This window comes from Cetorhinus maximus, chromosome 20 (genome assembly GCF_964194155.1).
Source record: "Cetorhinus maximus chromosome 20, sCetMax3.hap1.1, whole genome shotgun sequence".
NCBI lineage: Eukaryota > Metazoa > Chordata > Chondrichthyes > Lamniformes > Cetorhinidae > Cetorhinus > Cetorhinus maximus.
In genome coordinates, this window is record NC_135898.1 from 83180310 (window position 1) to 83205311 (window position 25002).

Here is a 25002-nt window from a genome sequence, read left to right on the forward strand (position 1 = left end):
CTGTGCTCCCTTCCACAGATGCTGCCAGACCTGCTGAGTTTTTCCAGGTATTTTTGTTTTTGTTGTAGAACAAGATATCATTCTGAGTGCGAATGGTATCCTTTGCAAAATAATAAAAGAAATACGATTGTTAGAGCTGATTGAAATTATAGTTCCTTATGTTGAAAATTGCTGATTAATTGCCTGGTTACCTACAAAATAGGATACACTGATCCCAGCAGCTCTATTTCACAAACTCTGTAGTGTCTCACTTTTCAATTCAGTGCACCTTGTCAATGGTAGATCAGGACAACCTTCTCTCCCCACCCTCCTTTGCAAATAACATGGTGGTAGTGTTGCAGTTTACTCAGGGAGTCCATGTTGCTGTGGCAACCTGCACTTTTTATGGATAGTGATGGTACGGGCTTCAACATTCTTTCCATCACATGGCTGACCAGGAATCTCCTCCGCTCTTACCGTCTGCCATTGGCGTGTGTTGGAAGGAATTGCAGATTAATACTCAACCTGTGTGGTCATATTATGAACACACGCTCCTTGACCATCAAGTCCTGTTGGGGGGAGGGGGGTGAGGCGGGGACTTGAACTCTGAGCTTCTGGTTCAAAGGCGGGATATTGTGCCACAGGACCTGTTTAAAGAATGCAAGACAAGCAGTAATGAAAAGAGATCGTTTAGCCCCGCAATAATTGTTTCATATTTATGGCTAGTCAGTTTACGATCAGTTTTATGGTATTGCATTTAAACATTTTTATTAATCTTTATCTTTGTCATTGAGTTTCACCATGTAGCCTGTAGCCAAAACATACACACAGCCCATTCTCTATTGCACACAGAACATATGGATATCCAGACTGAGCTATTCACCCTGTGAAAGACATACATCACATACATAGTGGCAAGCATACTGTGGTAATTATGTTTTATTTACCTGTGTAATATACCTTTAAGAATAATGCTTGTTAAGGAAGATTACATGATCTTTAGTGCCCAATAGGAAAATAGCGTGGGCTAACTCAGTAGTCAGTAATTAGAGTCAGTTGTGTAGAGATAGAGTTTGAGTTGAAAGCACATACATAGTTGCTACTGAGTACCTTGTAAATAAACTTAAAGTTTCCATCTAAGAAGTGTCTGCGGATCAATTTTATCAACCATAACACCAACCATAACAACCTGGCGACGAGCATAAAACAAGTTTAACAGAAGAAATCAAGTGAAAAAAAATCAGCACTGTACCTCGACCAGTAATTGTAAGTAGAAGTTCCATCGAATTCACAAAGTTATTCCCTCTTGAAGTGCCACAGTTTGGAAGGATTGATTCTTTCGATCCAGCACGGATGATTGGTCTCATTACATTGAATGTCTCACGTTCTTTTTCCAAGCAAATGAGGTTACGGGGGAAGAGAAGAGGCGAGCGACCCTCTTAAGTACACGTGGGAATAAAACCTATGGCTTGATCTGAAGTTTGACGGTACCCAGTGCCCCAGATTCGAAACATTTTGACGAATTGGTGAACCTTGTGAAGGGTCATTATCACCCTCAGTAACAATGCAAAGGTTCAAGTTTAATTCGAGAAATAGTGCCCCGGGTGAGACAGTTGCATGCTATGTGGCAAATCTGAAGCAGTTAACGGAACATTGTGAGTTTGGTACATCTCTAAACGACATGCTCAAAGGTCGTTTGGTGTGTGGGGTGAATGGGGAGACGAAGTGAATTTGGATTCCAAGAAGGTGCTAGAGATAGCGCTGGCCATGGAAAGCACAGTAAGAGATTCAAAAGCCACACAGGTTGCGCAAAATGACTCCGTCCTCCACATTGGGCAGGACACCCCAGCCAAAAAGGAATAAAAAATGCGAGACTCTGCCAAGAAGTGGGAAACAGTCGAAAAATAAGGAAAAATGACTTATCAGTGAAACCAAAGAATAATTTCAATAGAGATGGAAACACGCAGTCTTTTAATGATTGGCAGTTTAAAAAGATCGAATGCTATTATTGTCACAGAAATGGACATATAATGAGACAGTGTAAGGAAAGATTCAAGCAGGCTTGTAAACAAAGGACAAAACCCAGCGAGATCTACAATGTAGAAGAGCCTGAAGCAACAAATTCAGACATTTACTCGTTGCTTAATCTGAAAGTTGGAAAGACAGAACCAATATTTGTAACAGTGAAAGTAAATGGCCGACCTGTCAGAATGGAAGTGGACACGGGAGCTTCCAATACAGTAATTGGGGAACATACCTTCAGTTATCTGAATAATGGGGAACATCAATTAAATTTAGAAGAAACAACTGCCCAATTAAAAAGATACACGGGTGAAGACATTCAAGTCAAAGGCATAAGTAGAGTAATTTTCCATTACAGAAGCCAATCAGAAAAGCTACCTGTGTTAGTATTGAGAGGCAGAGAACCAAACTTTCTAGGGTGAAACTGGCTAAGGGAAATCAGTCTGGGTTGGCCACTGAGATTCCAAAAGGAAGCTGGAAACGTTCCTTTTTTGGAAAAGGAATGTGTAAGGACTCAACAACCTGAATAAACGTAGGCTACCTTAAGCCACTCGAAGAGACCATGCTTGATGACAGAGTTTGAGATGAGGTGGGCAGCCTTCGCAAGGAGAAAGAAAACCTGCTGAAAGACCTTCACACACTACAAGATTCCCTTAGGTCAAAGTTAGTAACACTGGAAAAGTACAAAGAGAAACAGAAAGAATTCAGCACCTCTCTGAATAAACCGAAGAATGAATTGGTAGAGAAGACACAACAATGCTAAATTTTCCAGGAGGCAGCAAACAAGGACAAAAAAATGATGGAAGAGCTGAAGAATCAGCTACATGAAGCCAAAGAGGCTTTGGAAGCGAAAGTCACAGAATTTTCTAAGAAGCAGACAGATAATGACATTTTGGGAGACACAACCACTGAGCTCAGACAAGTCGAGCTTGTGTCTGAGAGAAGTCTGGCCAATAGTGAAGTCGAAAAGAAGGCCGAGATTAAATTCAGCGCTAGAATGAAGAAGGTACGTAGAAAGAAGATACAGAAATACTAATAGGACTTTAATCCTGGCAGCATACGAGTACAATTTCGTGCATAGGCCTGGCATTCAAATCGCAAACGCTGATGCACTTAATCTTTATAAGAAAATGATGAGGACGTCCCAGTTCCACAGGAACTTGTTTTATTGTTAAATTTCTTAGATTCCTCGCCAGTATGCACTTGACAGATTAGAGACTGGGCAAGTCGGGACCCGGTCCTATCTCAAGTACGAGGACAAGTGCTTCATGATTGGTCACAAGAGCCTGCATGTGATGAAATGAAACCATGCTTTAATAGAAGACATGAAATAACCAGTCAGGATGGCATCTTATTGTCAGGAGCACGAGCGATAGTAGAGGCTCCGATGGAAAGAATGTGGGAGCCACTGTTAATTGAACTACACAGCGCACATCCAGGAATATCCCGATTGAAGACCATAGCACGCAGCTACCTATGATGGAGAGAGAAACAGAGTTAAATTTCGAGTCTGCATGACTCTCATACAGACTCGAAACATTAACTCTTTCTTTCTCTCCACAGATGCTGTTAGACCTGCTGAGCTTTTCCAGCATTTTCTGTAAATATTTTGTTGTCTTGAGAAATTTGTACTTGTAAATATAAAATGTATATTTGAGTAGCGGGGAAGGGATGTGGTAATTATGGTTTAATTAGTGTGTAATATACCTTTAAGAACAATGCTTGTTAGGGAAGATCACATGATCTTTAGCACCCAATAGGAAAGTAGCATTGGCTAGCTCATTAGTCAGTAGCTAGAGTTAGTTGCGTAGAGATAGAGTTTGAGTTGAAAGCACGCATACATATTTGCCACTGATTACCTTGTAAATAAATTTAAAGTTTCCACCTAATAAGTGTCTGCGGATCAACTTTATCAATAGTACTAACTCGGCCACCACTCAACACATACACAAAGTGCAATGAGAAGTGATAGACACGTATACACAAAATTGCTTCAGTCTCTCACACAGTCACAGATGAGCACTGTCTCTTTTGAATTACATGCAAAAATGAATAATAATTAATTATGCTTGCTAACAAAGTCTTCTGTTTCTGTTTTGTAGATATAATCAAGATACTTGTACAAAACACTACAGAAATACAGCACAACTATATAAAGGTGAGATCAGTGAAACAGTCAAAGAGTTTCAGTGTTCTTGGGTTGAATAGAAAGTACTGAAAATGGAAAGCATCTCTGAGAGATAGCATCTTTAACACTCGTAACAATCTCTAAATGAAGAAAGGGTAACAGAAGCCAATTCAGGACACTCAACTTTCCCACTGTCCTGACCACTTTTATCTTGAAGTGAAGGATGATTCCATCTGCTCAATAAGGAATCTGCCTGTCTCCGTTTATAGTGTTTCAAATGAATCCACATCCACTACACTGGAGTGTGAAGCAGTTTAACCAAGTCCCCATTCACTATGGGAGACACTTCATTCAACTGATTCCACCTTTGGAGGAACCAGAGTTACAATTTTTACTCCAGAGTAGAAGCCTGCAAAGCAAGTGACTGCCAGACTCAGCCCGGGGTCTGCCTCATTAGGCCCTCTGCTTGCATTAGTTGGAGCTGAAGCCCTGATCTAGGAATTTGGGCTTGCATGCGCAAAAGCTCCACTCAGACTTTCCTGGTGTGAATACGGCCTAGCAAGCGGCTACCATGTGAACAGCTCCCTGAATTTCACCCCACAATCACCATCTCCCTATCCCTTTTTTCTCTGCCCCACCCCTTACCCTCCTGGTACTTACCTGAAGACTGCTGGTGGTAGGGCAGGCAAACCCAGGTCAAAATGCTGTCTGCTCACCCAAATTATTCGACTGAGCCCTGAGACCCTATTTCGTGTGTCACTCAGGCCTTCAGGGCATGGCCCTATTGGTTATCTGCCCAGAAACAGGGCCGTAAACAACTTTCTACCTCAATGCGTCTGTTTCTGTGCAGGGATCTTTGTTATCCTTTCATTGTCCCTTTACAGGGACAATATAGGTCCCTAAGCTCAACAATCAGAAATTGAACATAATACCATGCAAGAGATTTCATTGATCCTTCATAAATCACCGTTAATATTTCCATGGATTCATGGTTGCTGCTTTACACGTCAACACTTTGTTTGCATTAGCAACCATTGTCTTACAAACAAAAATAACAATATCAAATTATAAGTGACCAGTCTCTCTGAATCATTTCATCATTTTTTTATTCTTTCATGGGATGTGAACGTCACTGGCAAGGCCAGCATTTATTGCCCACCCCTAATTGCCCTTGAACTGAATGTCTTGCTAGGCCATTTCCAAGGGTAGTTAAGAGTTAACCACACTGTAGGCCAGACCAGGTAAGGATGGCAGATTTCCTTCCCTAAAGGGCATTAGTGAACCAGATGGGTTTTTATAACAATCAATGATAACTTCATGGCCATCATTAATGAGACTAGCTTTGAATTCCAGTTTAATAATTGAATTTAAAGTTCACCAGCTGCCCTTGGGGGATTTGAACCCATATCCCAAGTGCATGAACTTTGGATAACTTGTCCAGTGACATTATCACTACACCATTATCTCTCCTCAAGCTCCTTCGGCTGACTATGGATCAACTACGTTAACATACCTATGGTGTTCCTCACCGTGACATAGAAGATTTACAACATCAAATGTGATCCCTTGTCATATTACCAAGAATAGTGATTTGCCAGCATTAAGGGCAGTTGGTATGATTGTGTAGTTACCATATTGTAGTATCAGAGGTTATCAATACAAACCCATGGAAAATTGGGAAAAATGGTAATTTTTTGGTAAGCACCGATAAAACACAAGCGAGTCACCAATTCCCTTCAAGGAATGGAACCAGGCAGCCACTACCCAGATAACTCAACCACATTGTACTGTAAACATGAAGGAATTTACTAAGTGACTATTCAACACGTAAATTTAATCTTATTGCTTTTTCAAATAAATTGCATTCACTCTTGTGATATAGGTATTACTGGCAAGGTCTGGATTATTACACATTCCCAGTTGGTCTGAGAGTGTAATCTGGTCTTAATGACTTGCTAGATCACTTTAAAGAGAAGTTAAGATCTGTCTCTAGGCCCCGAAGGGGTGAAGACAACAAGGTTCCTTTCCTAAAGGATAGTATTAAACCAGTTGGGCTTTTATGATAATTGAATAGCATCACTTTTACCCAGCTTTTAACAACATCACAGGATCACAGAATTTTAATGGCACACCAAAAAATTACCATTTTTCCCAATTTTCCATGGGTTTGTATTGATAACCTCGGATACTGCCATTTGGCCCACTGTGTCTTCACTGGCTCTCCAAATGAACATTATGACCTAGTGCCATTGCCCTGCCTTTTCCCTGTACCGTTGCACATTGTTTCTATTCAAATAATCATCTCTTGAATGCCCTCTTGAATGCTTCGATTGAACCTGCCTTCACCACACTTCCAGGCAGTGCACTCCAGACCTGAACCACTTATTGTGTGAAAAAGTTTTTTCTCACATTACATTTGCTTCTTTTGAAAGTCACTTTAAATCTGTGCCCTCTCGTTCTTGATCCTTTTACAAGCGGGAACAGCTTTTCCCTATCTACACTGTCCAGGCCCCTCATGATTTTAAACATCTCTATCAAATCTCCTCTTGGCCTTCTTCTCCCCAAGGAGAACAGTCCCAACCTCTCCAATCTATCCTCATAGCTGAAGTTTCTCATCCCTGGAACCATTCTTGTAAACTTCTCCTGTACTCTCTCCAATGTGTTCACATCCCTCCTATTATGTGGCATCCAGATCTGTACACAATACTCCAGCTGAGGTCTAACGAGTGCCTTATATAAATTCAGCATAACCTCCTTGCTCTTGTACTCTGTGCCCCTATTAATAAACCCAGGATACTATATGCATTATTAACTGCTCTCTCTACCTGTTCTGCCACCTTCAATGATCTATGCACATATGCACCCACGTGTTTCTGCTCCTGCACCCACTTCAAAATTTCACTGCTTATTTTATATTGTCTGTCCATGTTCTTTGTACCAAAATGCTTCACCTCACACTTCTCCGCATTGAACTTCATCTGCCACCTATCAGCCCACTCCACCAACTTTTCTATGTCCTTTTGAAGTTCTACACCATCCTCCTTGCAGCTTACAACACTCCCAAGCTTCATATCATTCACAAACTTTGAAATTGTCCCCTGCACACTAAGATCTAGATCATTAATATATATCAGGAAAAGCAAGGGTTCCAATACCAACCCCTGGGGAGCTCCACTACAAACCTTCCTCCAGCCCGAAAAATATCCATTGAACGTTACTCTCTGCTTCTTATTTTTTTTCCAGTTTTGTATCCACATTACTACTGTCCCTTTTATTCCAAGAGCAATAACTTTTCTCACAAGTCTGTTGTGTGGCACTGTATCAAACGTCTTTTGAAAGTTCGTGTACACATCAACAGCATTACCCTCATCGACCTTTTCTGTTACCTCTTCAAGTTAGTTGAGCATGATTTCCCCTTTAGAAATTGATGCTGGCTCTTCCTTGTAAATCCATATTTTTCTATGTGACTACTAATTCTATCCTGAATAATTATTTCTAGAATCTTGTCCATCACTGGAACATAGGAACATAGCAGCAGAATAGACAACTGGGCCTTTCAAGCCTGGTCCACCATTCAGTAGGATCATCGCTAACTTGGCTGTTTTCTCAGCTTCACTTTTCTGTCTGTATCTCCATAATCCTTGACTCCCTTGTCTATCAAAAATCTGTCTAACTCTGCCTTGAATAAATACAAAGACCCAGTGTTGCGGAAAATGGAGTGAACACTCAGACCCAGGAGGTTTGTCTCGGAAGCCTTTATTAAATCGTGATATCACGGAGAGCCCAGCAGCATACAATGGAGCTAGCTGACACTCTGAGGAAGCATCAGAGTACATTCATAGTTATAGTAAAAGCATGCGTAATTAATAACATTGAAATTTTATCTTTGGCATGCATACAATTGTTCTGTCTTAGTTTATAATTATGCAAAAACCTTGAGTAGTTACACAAAACCTTGAGTAGCCCATCTGGCGACTAGTCATCTGGACAGACAACAGATAGCATGACTAGGCCCTGTCTCATGTGCTGATAACAGACCTCCTAACTTTGTTTCAAAGACTCTTGGTAGTTTGATTATGAAACTTGTTTTTCTTCCTTCACAATAGCTGACAGCGCAGGTTTGTCTGCTACTGGTGCAAGGAGACTTTGTTGTAGTATTCCACTATGGTTTAACCACTTAACCCTTTGTTATCCTGTAGATGTATTTTATTCTCCCACAATCCCTCCTTGTTAATCTTCTAGATTAATAGCAATGAGGAATAGTATCTTCATTATCATAAGGGGGTTCATAACCATAAGGAAAAGGCCGATCTCTGGCAGGGTAAACCTTTTCTCCCCACCAGTGGGCTTCACTGGGGCCAGTGCACATCATTTGGGGAACAATTGGGGCACTGCCTAATCCAGTGGAGACACTGTTAATAACCTGGGAACAGCAAATTCGCAGAGCAACACATGCACAACACCCTATAACACATGCTATGACCAACCCAATTAAAACACACAGCAGCCAACTTCCCCAACTGGAGAACCACCCCATTACTGTAGCCCACCAGGAATCCTTGTTATAAAAATTACTCAGTCTTTCCTCAACTTTCTTTATTTCTTGCACTTTATCCATAACATGCTGTCCCATGTTAGTAATGTTCTCAGAAACATCAGGCACATAAGTGCAGCACTCTGAACCTATTATGGCACAAGTGCCACCTTTTTCAGCTAGGAGGAATTCAAGGGCCATTCTATTTTATAAGGCGGTCAGGCGTAGGGCTATCATTTCAGTAGTGGTAGCTGAAATCTGTTTCTGTGTCTCAATCAAAGCATCAGCCGTTGAATTAGCAAATTTTTCAAGTGCAGCTGCCAGGTTGATAATCTCTCGGGAATTACGAGCAGCTCCATAAGAGGGGATAGCAATCATCCAGAATCGTTCAGATTCCGAGATGTCACGGCGATGTAGACGCTGATGCGGGTGAATATTTAATTTACTTATATGGCGAAGATAGGGATTCAAATTTGCTGGGTAGCAGCAACCACTCCAGGTGGGAGCGGTAGCGCCCTTCCCCAAACTTCCGTTATCTTGATTAAAGAAGGAAGATAATTGCAGCATCCCAGGCAGCCAGGGGTATGCTTTTTCCCCACAAACCCAGTACGTACCATTTAGAGGATTTGGAGGGTCATAACTGCCAGGGCTAGTAGATAAGGTGTTCTTGCAACTACTGCTTCCCAGGTTATAGGTACCGGTTGCAAGGTTCGAATACCAACAGGTGGCGTTTATCGGCTCCTGAGGAGGCTTGATTCTTATCCCATGATCTGTATAGTTCCACCCATTAGCAGGTGGAGAGCAACGGAACCATCCCCTGAATATATTGGATTCTGCATCATCTGACTGGGTGTGGAAATTTGTGAGATCCTTCACTTCTTCCTTAGTCATTGGTTTTGCCTGATAGGTGCTTGACTCATCCCGGGGTCTGGGCACATATCCAACAGGAGCCCTGTCCTGCTTGTCTAGCATAGGCGTGGCATAAAGACAAAAAGGTGTTAGGGTGAGAATCCTTTGGGTACACCCCACAAAATATAGCAAGAAGACAGAATATAGCAAAAGGCAGTATCCGATACATAATGCAAATTAGTTCACTGGTAACGACGGTTATAGGACTGCCGGACAATGTTTTTTTTACAACGAGTGGCGTGGACCCAATCTTCCTTCCCTTTAATCTTCAGGGCCGTTCGAGTTGTTAGCAGCACAAGGTAGGGTCCTTTCCACCCTCTCATGCAATTCAGCTGCTGTTTTGCATAGAGGAAAATGAGTACAAATCCAACATTCAGTCCGATTAACTTGCGAGGCTACGGCCTGCATTCGTTGAACCGCAGAATTGGTATTCCATGCCCCCGCAAGGTCCACGCAGGACAGGATCCAAATCAGAGTCAGCATTCCGACGGCTCAGTTAAAGTTCTTGCACAAGCACTTCCGTCCGAGGTCAGCGTCCGCTTGACGTGCGATGCCAGGATCCACAAGGGCGTCCTTCAACCTTTACGGCCATATGGGTGGTGAGCAGGACTTGGAAAGGGCCTTCCCATTGAGGTTCCAAACAGTTCTTTCTCCTGAAGGTCTTTACTAGGACTAGGTCCCCGGGCTGGTATTGATGGCAATCGTCAATGGTGGGCTTTTTCTGAGCTTCTACTACCTGTATATGCAAGCTCTTGAGACAGTTAGGGTGAGAGCGCATAGTCATGAGCCCCAAGGGTAGAGCTTCAGGCCCTTTCAAACAGGTTTCTTCACATAATTTAGCTAATTTGTTTTTCAGAATACCATTTTGTCTTTCCACCGCTCCAGTAGACTGGGGGTGGCATGGGCAGGAAAGGTGATGGTTGCATTGTAAGGCCTTCAACAGTTCCTTTATCACTTTAGCAGTAAAATGAACAACAATTTTACAACAACAACAGCATCATTTCGTCAGGTGGGATACGCCTCCACCCATCGCGAGAACAAACATACTAGAACTAAAACATAATTATATTCCATACATTTAGGCATTTGTATAAAGTCCATTTGTGTGTACAAATGGGCCCCATGGCTGGGGTCCTGTACCAGCAGTCACCGTGGGCGTCTTGCCTGGGTTATGTCATTGACATAGGTATGACAGGTATTACTAATACAATGCCTATTAGCATATTACTATTCACTATACATTCAACATTCATTCTACATACACGTGTCAAACCCCTGAGCTGGCAACTGGTCGTCATGATTCTTGTGTCGTGAGAGATTCAATAAGTGCTCATTAGTTACCCATAAAGGGACTACCCCTTCTTTAGTCTGTCTTAAATTTTCTCGGGCTTGTTCCAATGCCCAAGATCCATAGGTGCTGCATACATCATTTCTGCTCGCTTCGTCTGAAATATTTTTCCCTATTTCCATTAATTTATTGATAGTCCCCGCATGACTTTTGAGCACGGTAGCCAGACTTTGGATTAACCAATGATGTCCCTAATTTGAATATCATAGTGGCATCATTTATCAGGCTGCACTTAACATGGTTCCCTCCCAAGCCTAATTGCATCTCGCCATTGAACTGAACTGCTTCAGTCATCAATTGGCACGTCAGAGCCGTATAGAGTGCTTGGGTATGGGTTGAGCACCATTGGGGCAGGACGACACCGGATACATTCAAGACTACGCGTACCCGCTCATGGTGTACATTATCATACAAAACTTCTGATTGACCAGTACCAAACCATTCGTCGGTCCTGGATGCAAAGTTGGACAAGATGGATCAGTCGGTGTGGCTTGATGGGCTTCAATTATCTCTACTCAGACTGTGAAAGTAGAGGTGGGAGGTGGCTGGGTAGTGGCGGACCTCCCATGCTCGATCTGAAGCAAACCCTTACTACAATTTGAAAGCACTTGTTCTCCTACTGTTACATTTATCATTCCCCGTTGCGTGTCCATGCTGTACCAAAGTTCCTCCTGTGGTGCAGGATGAGCAGTGATGATCCCCAACCTTGTTGCCAGTACTGACAGGCCCACGATCAGGATCGTAGATCTGTGGAGACATTAAAATCGATTCCCGTTCTCTGGGTTACCGCTTGGTCAATTGTCATGTATCTTTAACTGTGTGTAATGCCTCCATTTACTTCCCGTTCTCATATCTACAAGTGCGCATGTATCACCTGTCATAATTACCTGGTATGGTCCATTGTTGCTCTTTGGATTTGCCTGTTTCCATATCCTGAATCATCTGTCAGTCTCTAACTTCCTCTCTCAACTCATGTAATCACCTACTTAATTCCCTTTCATTGTCCTGTATTTTTCCTTTCTGTGGCCCTACACCTCCTACTATGATACCTTCAGGTAATTGCATGGCCCTTACCTGTTATCATTTCAAATGGGGTGAACCTGGCGGTCCTGCTTGGGGTAGCCCACAGCGCATTAGAATATTGGGCTGTTCCCTGTCTCTTGATTGATGTTTTTTTTAAAGTTCAGTTCATCCTTTCCACCATCCCTGGACTCTGGGGGTGGTAAGGAATATGGAATTTCTGTTTAATCTTCATAAAATTACACACTTCTTTAATGACTCTCCCTGTGAAATTAGTTCCCTGATCTGAATCCATCTGGGTAGTCACCCCCACTCCTTCCAGTTTACTCTCTCCTGTTGCTGTCTCATGTCAGACCTCAATTCCTTAAACAACTCTACAATACTTCAGTTCTGCCGAAGGATCGTGAGGACTCGAAACGTCAACTGTTTTCTTCTCCACTGATGCTGCCAGACCTGCTGAGTTTTTCCAGGTAATTCTGTTTTTGTTCTACAATGCACCTTCTTATCCTATCTTTCAATGGCTCAGTATTTTCACTTCCAGTGATGGTTCTCTCTGGGAACTGCTTAACTCTGCCTGTCATCAAGGTGTTGATCCTGTGGTTTTACTCTTTGTAGCTTGCAGGCACGTTAATATAGTCAGTAATACATCTATTTAGCCTTTTTCCAGCTTTCCTCATACCAGTTTACACTTGCAACAGCTACCATCTTATCTTGTTCAGGTTGTCTGGAGAGACTTTACAATCCAATAAAGTATTCTCATAACAGTTTTAAAACAGAAATCAGGTATTGACATGTTTTGCTTCCTTTTCTTCTTCTCAAAGATTTTATTGTCTTAAAAGTAACCCACTAAATTGTGTCTGACCCTTTTCTTTTAGAATTATCCCAGATTCATTAACTCGGCCAAAAATTGGATTTCTGCCAAACTTTGTCAAGGTCTTGAGCTTAGCTTCATATTTTGGGAACAGACTTACAAACACAAAAGCTTGCAGCATTTGAATTAGTGCCAATTGTTGTCAGACCTTTTAAAATGAAAATTCCCTTTTGAGAACTTTATCAAGAACCAAACCTCAAATTTTTAAACTTTGTAAGAACTGTAATTTACACTATCAAAATTAAAACAACCTCTTTTTCATGTGTAACGATTTGTATCCAAGTTATAATTTCCGTATGTTTATCGACACATTGTTTATCTTAGATAGCATCCTAGTGATTCAAAAGTAACCTGTTAAATTACACTGCACTTTACATCTCAAGATTGTCCCAAATTCAAATTCCAGTGCTTTTGGAAAGCAGATTTCCTTTAATATTTAATTCATCTCTTCATAAGAAACCCCTTTTTATCCATTGGAACCATCTAGACCTTGTGTTTATGTCTTTTCGTTTTCCTAGAATCTTTCTGAATTTCAAGTAATTTCTTTTTCTCAGAATTTTAGAATACTAACTCGTATGTATTAATCCCAATCAGCTTGGAAGCTGATGATGAGGGTTATTCCCTACTAGTCTGCAAGGGGGTGGTTTGGTTCATCTCAAACAAAGACAAGCCCTGTTTTATCCTTACACTACCTTCAAATTACGATTTTTGCCAGAAATCTCAACTCAAACCTTATACTCAAAACTTTGGAATATTTGAATAAACTTTTTCTTTAATCTAATATGAGGCTTTCGACTCTAAAGTGCTCAACTACACACACAAAAGACAATTCAGGGAAGAAAACACATTAAAGCTCACATACAAATGCTTCATTGCACACAAACAAACACATATATAAAGGTATGTATCGATACTCCTATAATATTGAACTTAACTCTAAACGAAGCTTCGAGTAGCAGTGGGGGGAATAAAGGGATCTTGAAGGCTCCACCTATAGGGACCTTCAAACTGACAAAAGCTCACATTTTCTCTGCTGCTGCTTGTGAGTTACTCATTAACCCCCTAGGGGTACCCTTTCTCTCTCTCTCTCTCTCTCTTCAGCACAAACAGCTCTTGTAACTTAGATCAATTCAATTTTTTTTTAAGTTACAGAAAATTCAGTCGTGGATAATCTACCTCCCTTAAAACATATTATAAGCACTCAAATCTGTCCCGATTAAAAGTTCCAGCTGGTGGGAAGCTCTCTCCTTTACTTTGAGTCCATTTAACCCAATCAGAAACATATTGGACAATTTCAGGACCGTAATGGACATACATATAAGCATTTGGGGTTCCCTTCAAAGGGGGAACCTGGGGTTTCTTTGATGTCATATTTCCCATTTTACTTAATAATATACACAAAAGAAAACACAGAAATGACTTACTTTTCACCTCCGTGGGACTCGAACCCCTGGGTATACTACTACTACTTTTTTACCTCCATCCATTTTTCATTCCGTTTTCTTGCCCATCTTCAAAGTTCCTGATTTAAGCTCCGGTTTCGCCGGTTTCGGTTTGTTCTTAGTACTTTGCGAAGTGGGGGGAGTGGCAGAGCCCGCTCTGCTGTTGCGACCTCCCATTTTTCTGAAAAGAAAACACAATTAACAGCGCGGCGCGTTTCCTACCCTATGCGCTCACCGGTGTTTAAGAGTTCCTTAACAAGTCCTCCGATTCTTTGGGTCACTTAAGTCTCTTTGGTCGGTAGCTACACCTTTACTCGCAGTCCCCCTTTCAGCTGGGACGCTAATTCACTGCAATCCCCCTCTCAGCTAGGATGCAGTTCGTACTCTCCCTAACTTAGGAGAGTTAATCCTCCCTTTCTCCGTGAGGGTTCTTTTTTAGAGATCCGACGGCCCAGGATTTCAATCACCTCTCCAATTTAAGAGGTTACTGGACTTCAGTCGGATCCCATCCTCGTCGCCAATTTGTCACAGAAAACGAAGTGAACACTCAGACCCAGGAGGTTTGTCTCGGAAGCCTTTATTAAATTGTGATATCACGGAGAGCCCAGCAGCATACAATGGAGCTAGCTGACACTCTGAGGAAGCATCAGAGTACATTCATAGTTATAGTAAAAGTGTGTGTAATTAATAACATTGAAATTTTATCTTTGGCATGCATAGAATTGTTCTGTCTTAGTTTATAATTACGCAAAAACCTTGAGTAGTTACACAAAACCTTGAGTAGCCCATCTGGCGACTAGTCATCTGGACAGACAACAGATAGCATGACTAGGCCCTGTCTCATGTGCTGATAAAAGACCTCCTAATTTTGTTTCAAGGACTCTTGGTAGTTTGATTATGAAACTTGTTTTTCTTCCTTCACAATAGCTGACAGCGCAGGTTTGTCTGCCACTGGTGCAAGGAGACTTTGTTGTAGTATTCCACTATAGCTTAACCACTTAACTGTTTGTTATCCTGTAGATGTATTTTATTCTCCCACACCCAGCCTCCATTGCTTTTTAGGGAGAGAGAATTCTACGCACTAATGACCATTTGGGAGAAAGAATTTCCCCTCATCTCTGTCACCAAAGGGAGTCCTCTTATTTTTAAACTATGTCCCCAAGTTTTAGTCTTCCCCACAAGAGGAAACATCCACCCTATCAAGTCCCCTCAGGATCTTATATGTTTCAATAAGATTTGAAACAAAACAGATGAACTGAGAGTGCTGATAGAAATAAACAAGTAAGACCTGATAGCCATGACAGAGACATGGCTGCAGGATGACATAGATTGGGACCTGAATATTGAAGGGTACATGACATTTAGGAAGGACATGAAGCTAGAAAAAGGTGGAGGGGTAGCTCTGTTAATTAATGATGATATTAACACATTAGAGTGGGATGGCCTAAATTCAGGAAGCCAGGATCTAGAAGGGGTTTGGGTAGAGATAAGAAATAATAAAGGCAATTAGTAACTTGTGGGAGCGGTGTACAGGCCCCCTAACAGTAACCATACAGTAGGACAGGGTATAAAGGAAGAAATAATGGGAGCTTATCAGAAAGGTACAGCGATTATCATGGGGGATTTTTAATCTACAGAAAGTCTAGAAAAATCAGATGGGCAAAGGTAGCCTAGATAAGGAAATCATAGAATGTTTTCTGGATAGTATCTTAGAACAGCACTATCTGGCGTCAACCAAACAGCAGGCTATACTATATCTGATATTATGCAACAAGATAGGATTAATTAATGACCTCATGGTGAAGGTGCCCTAGGTAGCAGCGATCATAATATGACTGAATCTTACATTCAGTTTGAGGGAGCGAACAGTGAGTCTAAGACTAATATTTTAAATTAAGTAAGGGCAATTATGAGGGCGTGAAAGTAGAACTAGCTAAAGTGAACTGGCAAATGAGGTTAAGGGATAGGTCAATAGAGATGCAGTGGCAAACATTTAAGGGGATATTTCAGAGTACAGCTAATAGATTCATTCAAACAAGAAAGAAAAATTCCAAGGGATGGACCCACCATCTGTGGTTAACTAAAAAAGTTAAAGATAGTATCAAACTTAAAGAAAAAACATATATTTGTGCAAAGGTGGGTGGCAGGTCAGAAAATTGGACAGAATATAAAAAACACCAAAGAATGACTAAAAGATTAATAAGGAGGGAAAAATTAGAGTATGGAAAGCTAGTTAGAAATATATGGAAAGAATTTTCTGGATGGCGGGGGAGGGGGGCAGACCTAATCACCGCTCGCGATCGGGTCCGCGCCGCCATTTTACGCGGGTAGGTCAATTAAGGCCTGCCCAGAGTATTTCATGACTCCCAGGAGTGGGTGGGCGGTGGCGGGCACACTCAGCCCGCCGGGTCCAATGGCGACCCTGGCGTCCAGTAGAAAGGAAGTCCTGGCAGCCTTGGAAAGACTGCTCACAATGGCTGGGCGAAGGGCTCTGCAGAGGGGCAATTGAGGTGATACAAGTCCAGAGGGTAGGCCACCGGGGCAGGCCAGGCCGGAGGGTAGGCCATCGGGGCAGGCCAGGCCAGAGGGTAGGCCATAGGGGCAGGCCAGGCCGGAGGGTAGGCCATCGGGGCAGGCCAGGCCGGAGGGTAGGCCATTGGGGCAGGCCAGGCCAGAGGATAGGCCATCGAGGCAGGCCAGGCCGAAGGGTAGAGTCAGTAGGCTGGCTCAGATGCCACTCCCAGCGAGGGGTCAACACCAAGGCATAGCACCCGAAAACGTAAACATAAGGCACCTTAGGCACACCATGGCTTTTTCACTGGTGGTTTTGTGTAGGCCCGAGATGAGGTCTTTAAGATTTGCTTTGAATTGGAACACCATTGTCATTTTTTTGGCTTAAATTTCTTTGCTTGTGATATTAAATTCAGACATGTGACCATGGCTGAGGGTGCCTCTTTTCTTCTGCGTGCGTATGGTTTCCAAAAATGTTAGGAGTGCTTTGTGGGAATTTCAGCTTTATTAACAAGGCTCTTAGTTACTGTTCCTAACCTGGCAGATTTTGCACTTAGGTTTCGAGTATTGAGCCAACAGCCCAGGCTTGTCCTGGTGGATCATCTGTGGTGTGCCAGCTGAAGGTTCATTGGATTAAAGTCTCCCAGGTGTCCCTACCTCCCTGGAGTATGCCCGGGTCAGTGTTTACCCCCTCAGCATTTCCCTGTGTGTGCTCATCCTCGGACTCACTGCTGGATTCATCGTGTTCAGCCGCAGCCACTGTGTCAACGTCTTCATCGTCCACTGTGCACCCCCTTTCCAGCGCCAGACTGTGGAGAGCGCAGCATGCAACCACTATCACCAACACACAATCTGGGGGGTACTGGAGTGTGCCCCCTGAGTGGTCCAGGCATCGGAAGCGCATCTTGAGAAGATCGATGGTTCTCTCCGCCACAGCCCTTGTGGAGGCGTGGCTCCTATTGTAGCGCTGCTCAGCTTCTGTTCTTGGGTGGCTGAGAGGTGTCATGAGCCACCTTCTGAGGGGATAGCCCTTGTCACCCAGCAGCCACCCATCCAGCCGGGCTGGAGCACTGAAGAGCCCGGCACCTGGGAGTGTCTGAGGATGTAGGCATCTTGGGAGCTGCCTGGGTACCTTGCACAGACTTGTAGAATCAGCATCCTGTGATCACACACTATCTGCACGTTCATGGAGTGGAAGCCCTTCCTGTTGACGAAGGCACCGGGCTCACTTGCTGGCACCTTGATGGCCACATGTGTGCAGTCGATTGCACCCTGGATGCTGGGGTAGCCAGCAATGGCCGCAAAGCCTCTGGCTCGCTGTGTCTGGCTTGCCTGGTCCCAATGAAAGTGGATGAAGGTCAATGCACGCCTGAACAGAGCGTCTGTAACCTGCTTGACACAAATATGGACAGCTGATTGGGAGACACCCCAAAGATCACCCACCGAACCCTGGAAGGGGCCAGAGGCATAGAAGTTGAGGGCAGCTGTGACCTTCAGAGCCACTGGCACGGGGTGTCCGCTCACAGAGTTAGCGGAGATCTCAGGCCCAATCATCTGACAGATATAAGAACATAAAAACATAAGAACTAGGAGCAGGAGTAGGCAATTCAGCCCCTCAAACCTGCCCAGCCATTCATTACGATCATGGCTGATCTCATTTTGGCCTCAACTCCAATTTCCCACCCTCTCCCCATAACCTTTCAACCCATTACTAATTAAAAACCTGTCTATCTCCTCCTTAAATTTATTCAGCGTCCCGGCATCCACTGCACTCTGAGGTGGTTAATTCCACAGATCCACGACCCTTTGAGAAAAGTAATTCCTTCTCATCTCTGATTTAAATCTACCACCCCTTAGCCTAAAACTATGGCCTCTCATTCTAGAATGCCCCACAAAGGGAAACATCCGCTCCACGTCTACTTTGTCTATCCCCTTTAGCCTCTTTTGTACCTCAATTAGATCTCCTCTCATCCTTCTAAACTCTAGTGAGTATAGGCCTAAACTGCTCAATCTCTCTTCATAAGATAAGCCCCGCATCTCTGGAATCAATCTAGTGAACCTCCTCTGAACCACCTCCAATGCAACTACATCCTTCTTCAAGTAAGGGGACCAAAACTGTGCACAGTACTCCAGGTGCGGTCTCACCAATGCCTTGTACAGTTGCAACAACACTTCCCTATTTTTATGCTCTATTCCTTTAGCAATAAATGCCAAAATTCCATTTGCCTTCCTTATTACCTGCTGTACCTGCATACTAGCTTTCAGCAATTCATGCATGAGGACACCCAGATCCCTCTGCACTGAAGCATTCTGAAGTTTCTCTCCATTTAAATAATAAGTCGCCCTTTTGTTCTTCCGACCAAAATGGATAACCTCACACTTATCCACGTTAAACTCCATCTGCCAAATTTTGGCCCACTCACCTAACCTGTCCATATCCATTTGTAAATTTCTTATTTCTTCATTGCAATTTACTTTCCCACCTATTTTGGTGTCATCTGCAAATTTAGCTATAGTACCTTCTATCCCTGAATCCAAGTCATTAATATAGATTGTAAATGGTTGGGGCCCAAGGTCCGAACCCTGTGGCACCCCACTAGTTACAGCTTGCCATCCAGAAAAAGACCCATTTATCCCGACTCTCTGCTTTCTGTTGGTTAGCCAATCCTCTATCCAAGCTAATATATTACCCCTAACTCCGTATTAATCTTTTGTGCAGCACCTTATCAAAGGCCTTCTGGAAGTCCAGATATACTGCATCTACAGGATCCCCATTATCCACTTTGCTTGTCACATCTTCAAAGAACTCTAGCAAATTAGTCAAACACGATTTACTCTTCATAAAACCATGCTGACTCTGATGGATTGCATTTTGACTTTCCAAATGCCCCATTACGACTTCCATAATAATGGATTCCAACAATTTCCCAATGATAGACGTTAAACTAACTGGTCTATAGGTTCCTACTTTCTGCATCTCCCCCTTTTTGAATAGGGGCATTATATTAGCAATTTTCCAATCCACTGGAACCTTTCCAGAATTCAGGGAATTTTGGAATATTATAGCCAATGCATCCACTATCTCCGCTGCCACATCCTTTAAGACCCTGGGATGTAGGCCATCAGGTTCTGGGGACTTGTCCCCCTTTAATCCCAATAGTTTGCTCAGTACTTTTTCTCTAGTGATGGTGATTGTTCTAAGTTCCTCCTTCTCTATACCCTCTGCACTACCTGTTACTATTGGGGTGGAACTACTGTCCTCCACCGTGAAAACTGAGGCAGAATAGTGATTAAGCGTCTCTGCCATTTCTGCATTCCCCACTATTAACTCCCCAGTCTCATCCTCCAAGGGACCAACACTCACTTTAGCTACTCTCTTTCTTTTTATGTACTTGTAGAAGCTTTTGCTGTCAGTTTTTACATTTTCCTCAAGTTTTCTTTCATAATTTACCTTTGCTCTTTATATTATTTTTTTTAGTAAATCTTTGTTGATTTTTAAAAGTTTCCCAATCTTCCAGCCTGCCACTGACCTTTGCAATTTGGTATGCCTTAGTTTTTGCCTTTATGTTATCTTTAACTTCCTTGCTTATCCATGGATGTTTTTTCTCCCTCTTACCATCTTTCGTCCTCTTTGGAATATATTTTACTTGGGAGGAATTGAATATCTCTTTAAATATCTGTTCTACCTTGTAGTCTTCCTGTCCAGTCCACTAGGGCCAAATCTGCCCTCATGCCTATGTAGTTACCTTTGTTTAACTCCAGAACACTAGTGTGGGACTCAAGTTTCTCGCTCTCAAACTGAGCTTCAAATTCTAGCATGCTATGATCACTTTTCCCTAGAGGATCCTTTACTATGAGTTCATTAATTAATCCCATCTCATTACACAAAACCAAATCCAGAATAGCCTGCTCCCTGGTTGGTTCCACAACATATTGCTTCAAGAAACAATCTCTAATACACTCTATGAACTCTCCCTCGAGACTGCCCTTGCCAATTCGATTAGTCCAGTCTATATGCATATTAAAATTTCCCATGATTATTGCTGTGCCTTTCTTACATGCTCACAGTATTTCCTGGTTTATACTGTGCCCTACTGCTGAACTACTGTTAGGGGACCTATAGATTACTCCCACCAGGGGCTTCTTTCCCTTGCTATTTCTTATTTCTACCCAGACTGACTCTACATCTTGCTCTCCAGTGCCTATATCATTCCTCACTAAAGCTTCCTTTACTAACAAAGCTACACCACCTCCTTTTCCTTCCTACCTATTCTTCCGAAACACTGAGTACCCTTGGATATTCAACTCCCAAACCTGTTTTCCCTGTAACCACGTCTCACCACCAAATCATACCTATTTATCTCTATTTGCGCTATTAACTCATTAGTTTTATTCCAAATGCTACGCGCATTCAGATACAAAGCCTTTAAATATGCCCTATTGTCAATTTTCCCTACTCTTATATGATTCTTTGGTGCAATATGGCATTCACACACTCTGTCCCTTCCTTTCACTTTTTGGTAACAATCAGACTTGTCACTAATCTGCGCGCTTACCCTCTCCTTAAACTTTGATTTTTTATATTTCCATGCAACTGAACCCTCCCCCCAACTATTTTGTTTAAAGCCCTATCTACAACCCTAGTTACGCAATTCGCCAGGACACTGGTCCCAGCATGATTCAGAGTGGAGCCCGTCCGAACAGAATAGCTCCCTCTTTCCCCAGTACTGGTGCCAATGTCCCATGAATTCGAACCCATTTCTCCCACACCAATCTTTGAGCCACACATTAACCTCTTTAAACTTATTGACCCTGTGACAATTAGCTTGTGGCTCGGGTAGTAATCCGGAGATTATTACCTTTTTGGTTCTGCCTTTTAATTTAGCCCCTAGCTGCTCATATTCCCTCAGCAGAATCTTTTTCCTCGTTCTACCTATATCGTTGGCACCTACGTGGACCACGACAACTGGATCTTTCCCCTCCCACTTCAAGTTCCTCTGCAGCCCAGATGAGATATCCTTAACCCTGGCACTAGGTAGGCAACACAGCCTTCGGGACTCTCGATCCTGGCTACAGAGAACAATATTTATTCCCCTAACTATACTATCCCCGATTACAGCTACATTTCTCTTTTCTCCCCCTACTTGAATGGCTCCCTGTACCACGGTGCTATGGTCAGTTTGCTCATCCTCCCTACAGTCCCCGCTCTCGTCCACACAGGGAGCAAGAATCTCGAACCTGTTGGATAAGAGCAAGGGCTGAGGCTCCTGCAGTGCTATTTCCTGGATCCCTCTACCTGCCTCACCCATAGTCACACCCTCCTGACCCTGACCACTGGCCGAATTTAAGGTAGTTAATCTAAGGGGTGTGACTGTCTCCTGAAACACTGCGTCCAGGTAAGTCTCCCCCTCCCTGATGTGTCACAGTGTCCGAAGCTCAGACTCCAGCTCATCATCTCTGAGCCGGAGTTCCTCGAGCAACCAACATTTGCTACAGATGTGGTCACTAGGAACCACAATGGGGTCCACCAGCTCCCACATCATGCAGCTACAACACATCGCCTGGCCCTGCATCTCTATTTTACTTAATTAGTTTTTCAATTTGTTTTTAAATTTCCTACTGATCTTTAGTTTATCAATCCGTAAAATATTTCTCCTATTTACCTTTAATCTGAAAGCAAGTTAGAATAGAGATTCAAAATACACTTCTTAAAATCAACTGGAACTCGGTCTCTCTGCTGAGTTGAAGCTGAAGTGTTAGGCCTCTAATCCTGGGCCCTAATAGTCACCTTTAATCTGAAATCAATTTAGAATAGGTAGTTCAAACTAGCAGTTACTCACCAACCAATGAACTTACGGTTTTCCTGTGATGTCACTCTTTGTTTTTTTTCACTCGGCGACAGTGACTGCAGAGGACACTCTTCCCAGGCTGCTTCACAGCGACGGTGACTGCAGAGAAAATGTTGTTATATAGTTGACTGTCTCCCTTGAGAGATGGAGCCTCCTTCGGCACTGCACCTCTGACATATTGAAGTAGCTGCTTTGCCGCCTGTATATCCTGGCAGCAGGATAGTGGTGTCCTCTGTGGCCCCTTCCGCCTTGGTCTGCCTCTTGGCCCTGCGCCCCTGTGCCTGCGCCTGTCCTCCCAATGGTGGCGTCCCTGGAAGCTGAATGTGCATTCCGGGCCTCCTCCCCCTTCTAGCCTTCCCTTACTCCTCAGAGGAGCTGCCTCCAGTGGACAGTTCAGCTCCCATTCCCAGGCTAAGGGAAGGCTTCCTGAAACACGCAGGCCCAGAAAAGATTCCTCACTGCAGAGTGCTGACCTGAAGGTTGTGAGTCCAGACCAAGCAGCTGGTATGCGTTTCGAAGTATTACAGATCACACACGGGCAAGTTTCAATAACTATGAAAAATCAATATTTGACAGATCACACTTGTGACCCCAGTGAGCCCTCTTATCCCGCCCGTGGATGAGGTTAATACAAATGTGACCTACCTGCCTGTGCACCGACTGGAAGATTGCACAGGCGCCGAAAAATCGGCGTTGATTGGTGAGTCAAGGGCCTTAAGTGGCCCATTAATTAATGGCGGGCATGCAGCGGAGATCATCGCGCACCCGCCCAACGAAATATCACGATGGCGTGCAGTGACATTGGGACACTCACCCGACACCGCTGCGCATCATTTTACGTGCGGACGTGCGGACATGTGGGGCCGGCCACTGCATGACAACGGGAAAATTCTGCCCATAAAGACAGACAGTCAGAGTTTCTATAGGTATTTAAAAAGAAAAGAGTTACAATGTGAGTATTGGTCCGATAGAAAGTGTGCCTAGGGAATTAATAATGGAAAATAAGGAGATGGCAGATGAATTGCATTGGTCTTCACTATAGAGGATTAAAGTAACATCCCAGAAATATATGTAAATCAGGAAATGGAAGGGAGGGATGCACTCAAAAAAATTACAATTACTAGGAAATTGGTATTGAGCAAATTGTTGGAACTGAGGGCTGACAAAACCCCTGGTCCTGATGGACTTCATTCTAGGGTCTTAAAAGTAGTGGCTCATGAAAGAGTTGATGCGTTGGTTTTAATTTTCCAAAATTCCCTAGATTCGGGAAAGGTTCCATTAGATGGAAAATAGCGAATGTAACTCTTTATTCAAAAAGGGAGGGAAACAGAAAGGAGGAAACTACAGGCCAGTTATCTTCACATCTTTCAAAGGGAAAATGTTAGAAGCTATTATTAAAGATGTTATAGCAGGGCACTTAGAAAAATTGACAGTAATCAGGCAGAGTCAACACGGTTTTGTGAAAGGGAAATCATGTTTAACCAACTTATCGGAGTTCTTTGAGGAAGTAACATGCGCTATGGATAAAGGGGAAGCAGTGGATGTGCTGTACTTAAATTTCCAGAAGGCGTTTGATAAGGTGCCACATCAAAGGTTATTGCGGAAAATAAAAGCTCATGGTGTCGGGGTAACATAGTGGCATGGATAGAATATTGGCGAGCGAACAGGAAACGGAAAGTAGGTATAAATGGGTCTTTTTCTGGTTGGCAGGATATAACGAGTGGTGTGCCACAGGGATAAGTGCTGAGGCCTCAACCTTTTACAATTTATATTATTGATTTATATGAAGGAGCCAAAGGACTGGTTGCTAAATTTACTGATGACACAAAGATAGGTAGGAAAGTGAGTTGTGAAGAGGACATAGGCAAGCTGCAAAGGGATATAGATAGGTTAACTGAGTGGGAAAAGATCTGGCAAATGGAGTATAATGTGGGAAAATATGAAATTGTCCATTTTGGCAGGAAGAATAAAAAGAAGCATATTATCTAAATGGTGAGAGATTGCAGAGTTCTGAGATTCAGAGGGATCTGGATGTCCTAGTGCATGAATCACAAAAGGCTAATATACACGTGCAGCAAGAAAATAGCAAAGCTAATAGAATGTTAGAATTTATTGCAAGGGGAATTAAATACAAGAATAGGGAAATTATGCTTCAGTTATACAGGGCATTGGTGAGACCACATCTGGAGTACTGTGTACAGTATTGGACTCCTTATTTAAGGAAGTATATAAATGCATTGGAAGCAATTCAGAGAAGGTTTACTAGACTAATACCTGGAATAGGTGGGTCGTCTTATGAGGAAAGATTAGACAGGCTAGGCTTGTATTGCTGGAGTTTAGAAGCGTAAGAGGCGGCTTGATTGAAACATATAAGATCCTGTGGGGCCTT

The 25002-nt window shown here is 43.0% G+C and overlaps 1 protein-coding gene across 10 annotated transcripts in view; it reads left to right on the top strand.

Moving 5' to 3' along the window:
• The window catches only part of prom2 (prominin 2), a 119454-nt gene that overhangs the window by 22926 nt on the left and 71526 nt on the right, over window positions 1-25002 (top strand). For 9 of the 10 annotated variants that reach the window (XM_078565030.1, XM_078565036.1, XM_078565034.1 and 6 more), the window contains one exon: window positions 4104-4159. The exons of the other annotated variant lie outside the window; for it this stretch is intronic. In XM_078565030.1, coding sequence (XP_078421156.1) covers window positions 4104-4159 — 56 coding nt within the window. The remainder of the gene's footprint in view (window positions 1-4103; window positions 4160-25002) is intronic. 10 annotated transcript variants of the gene reach the window in all.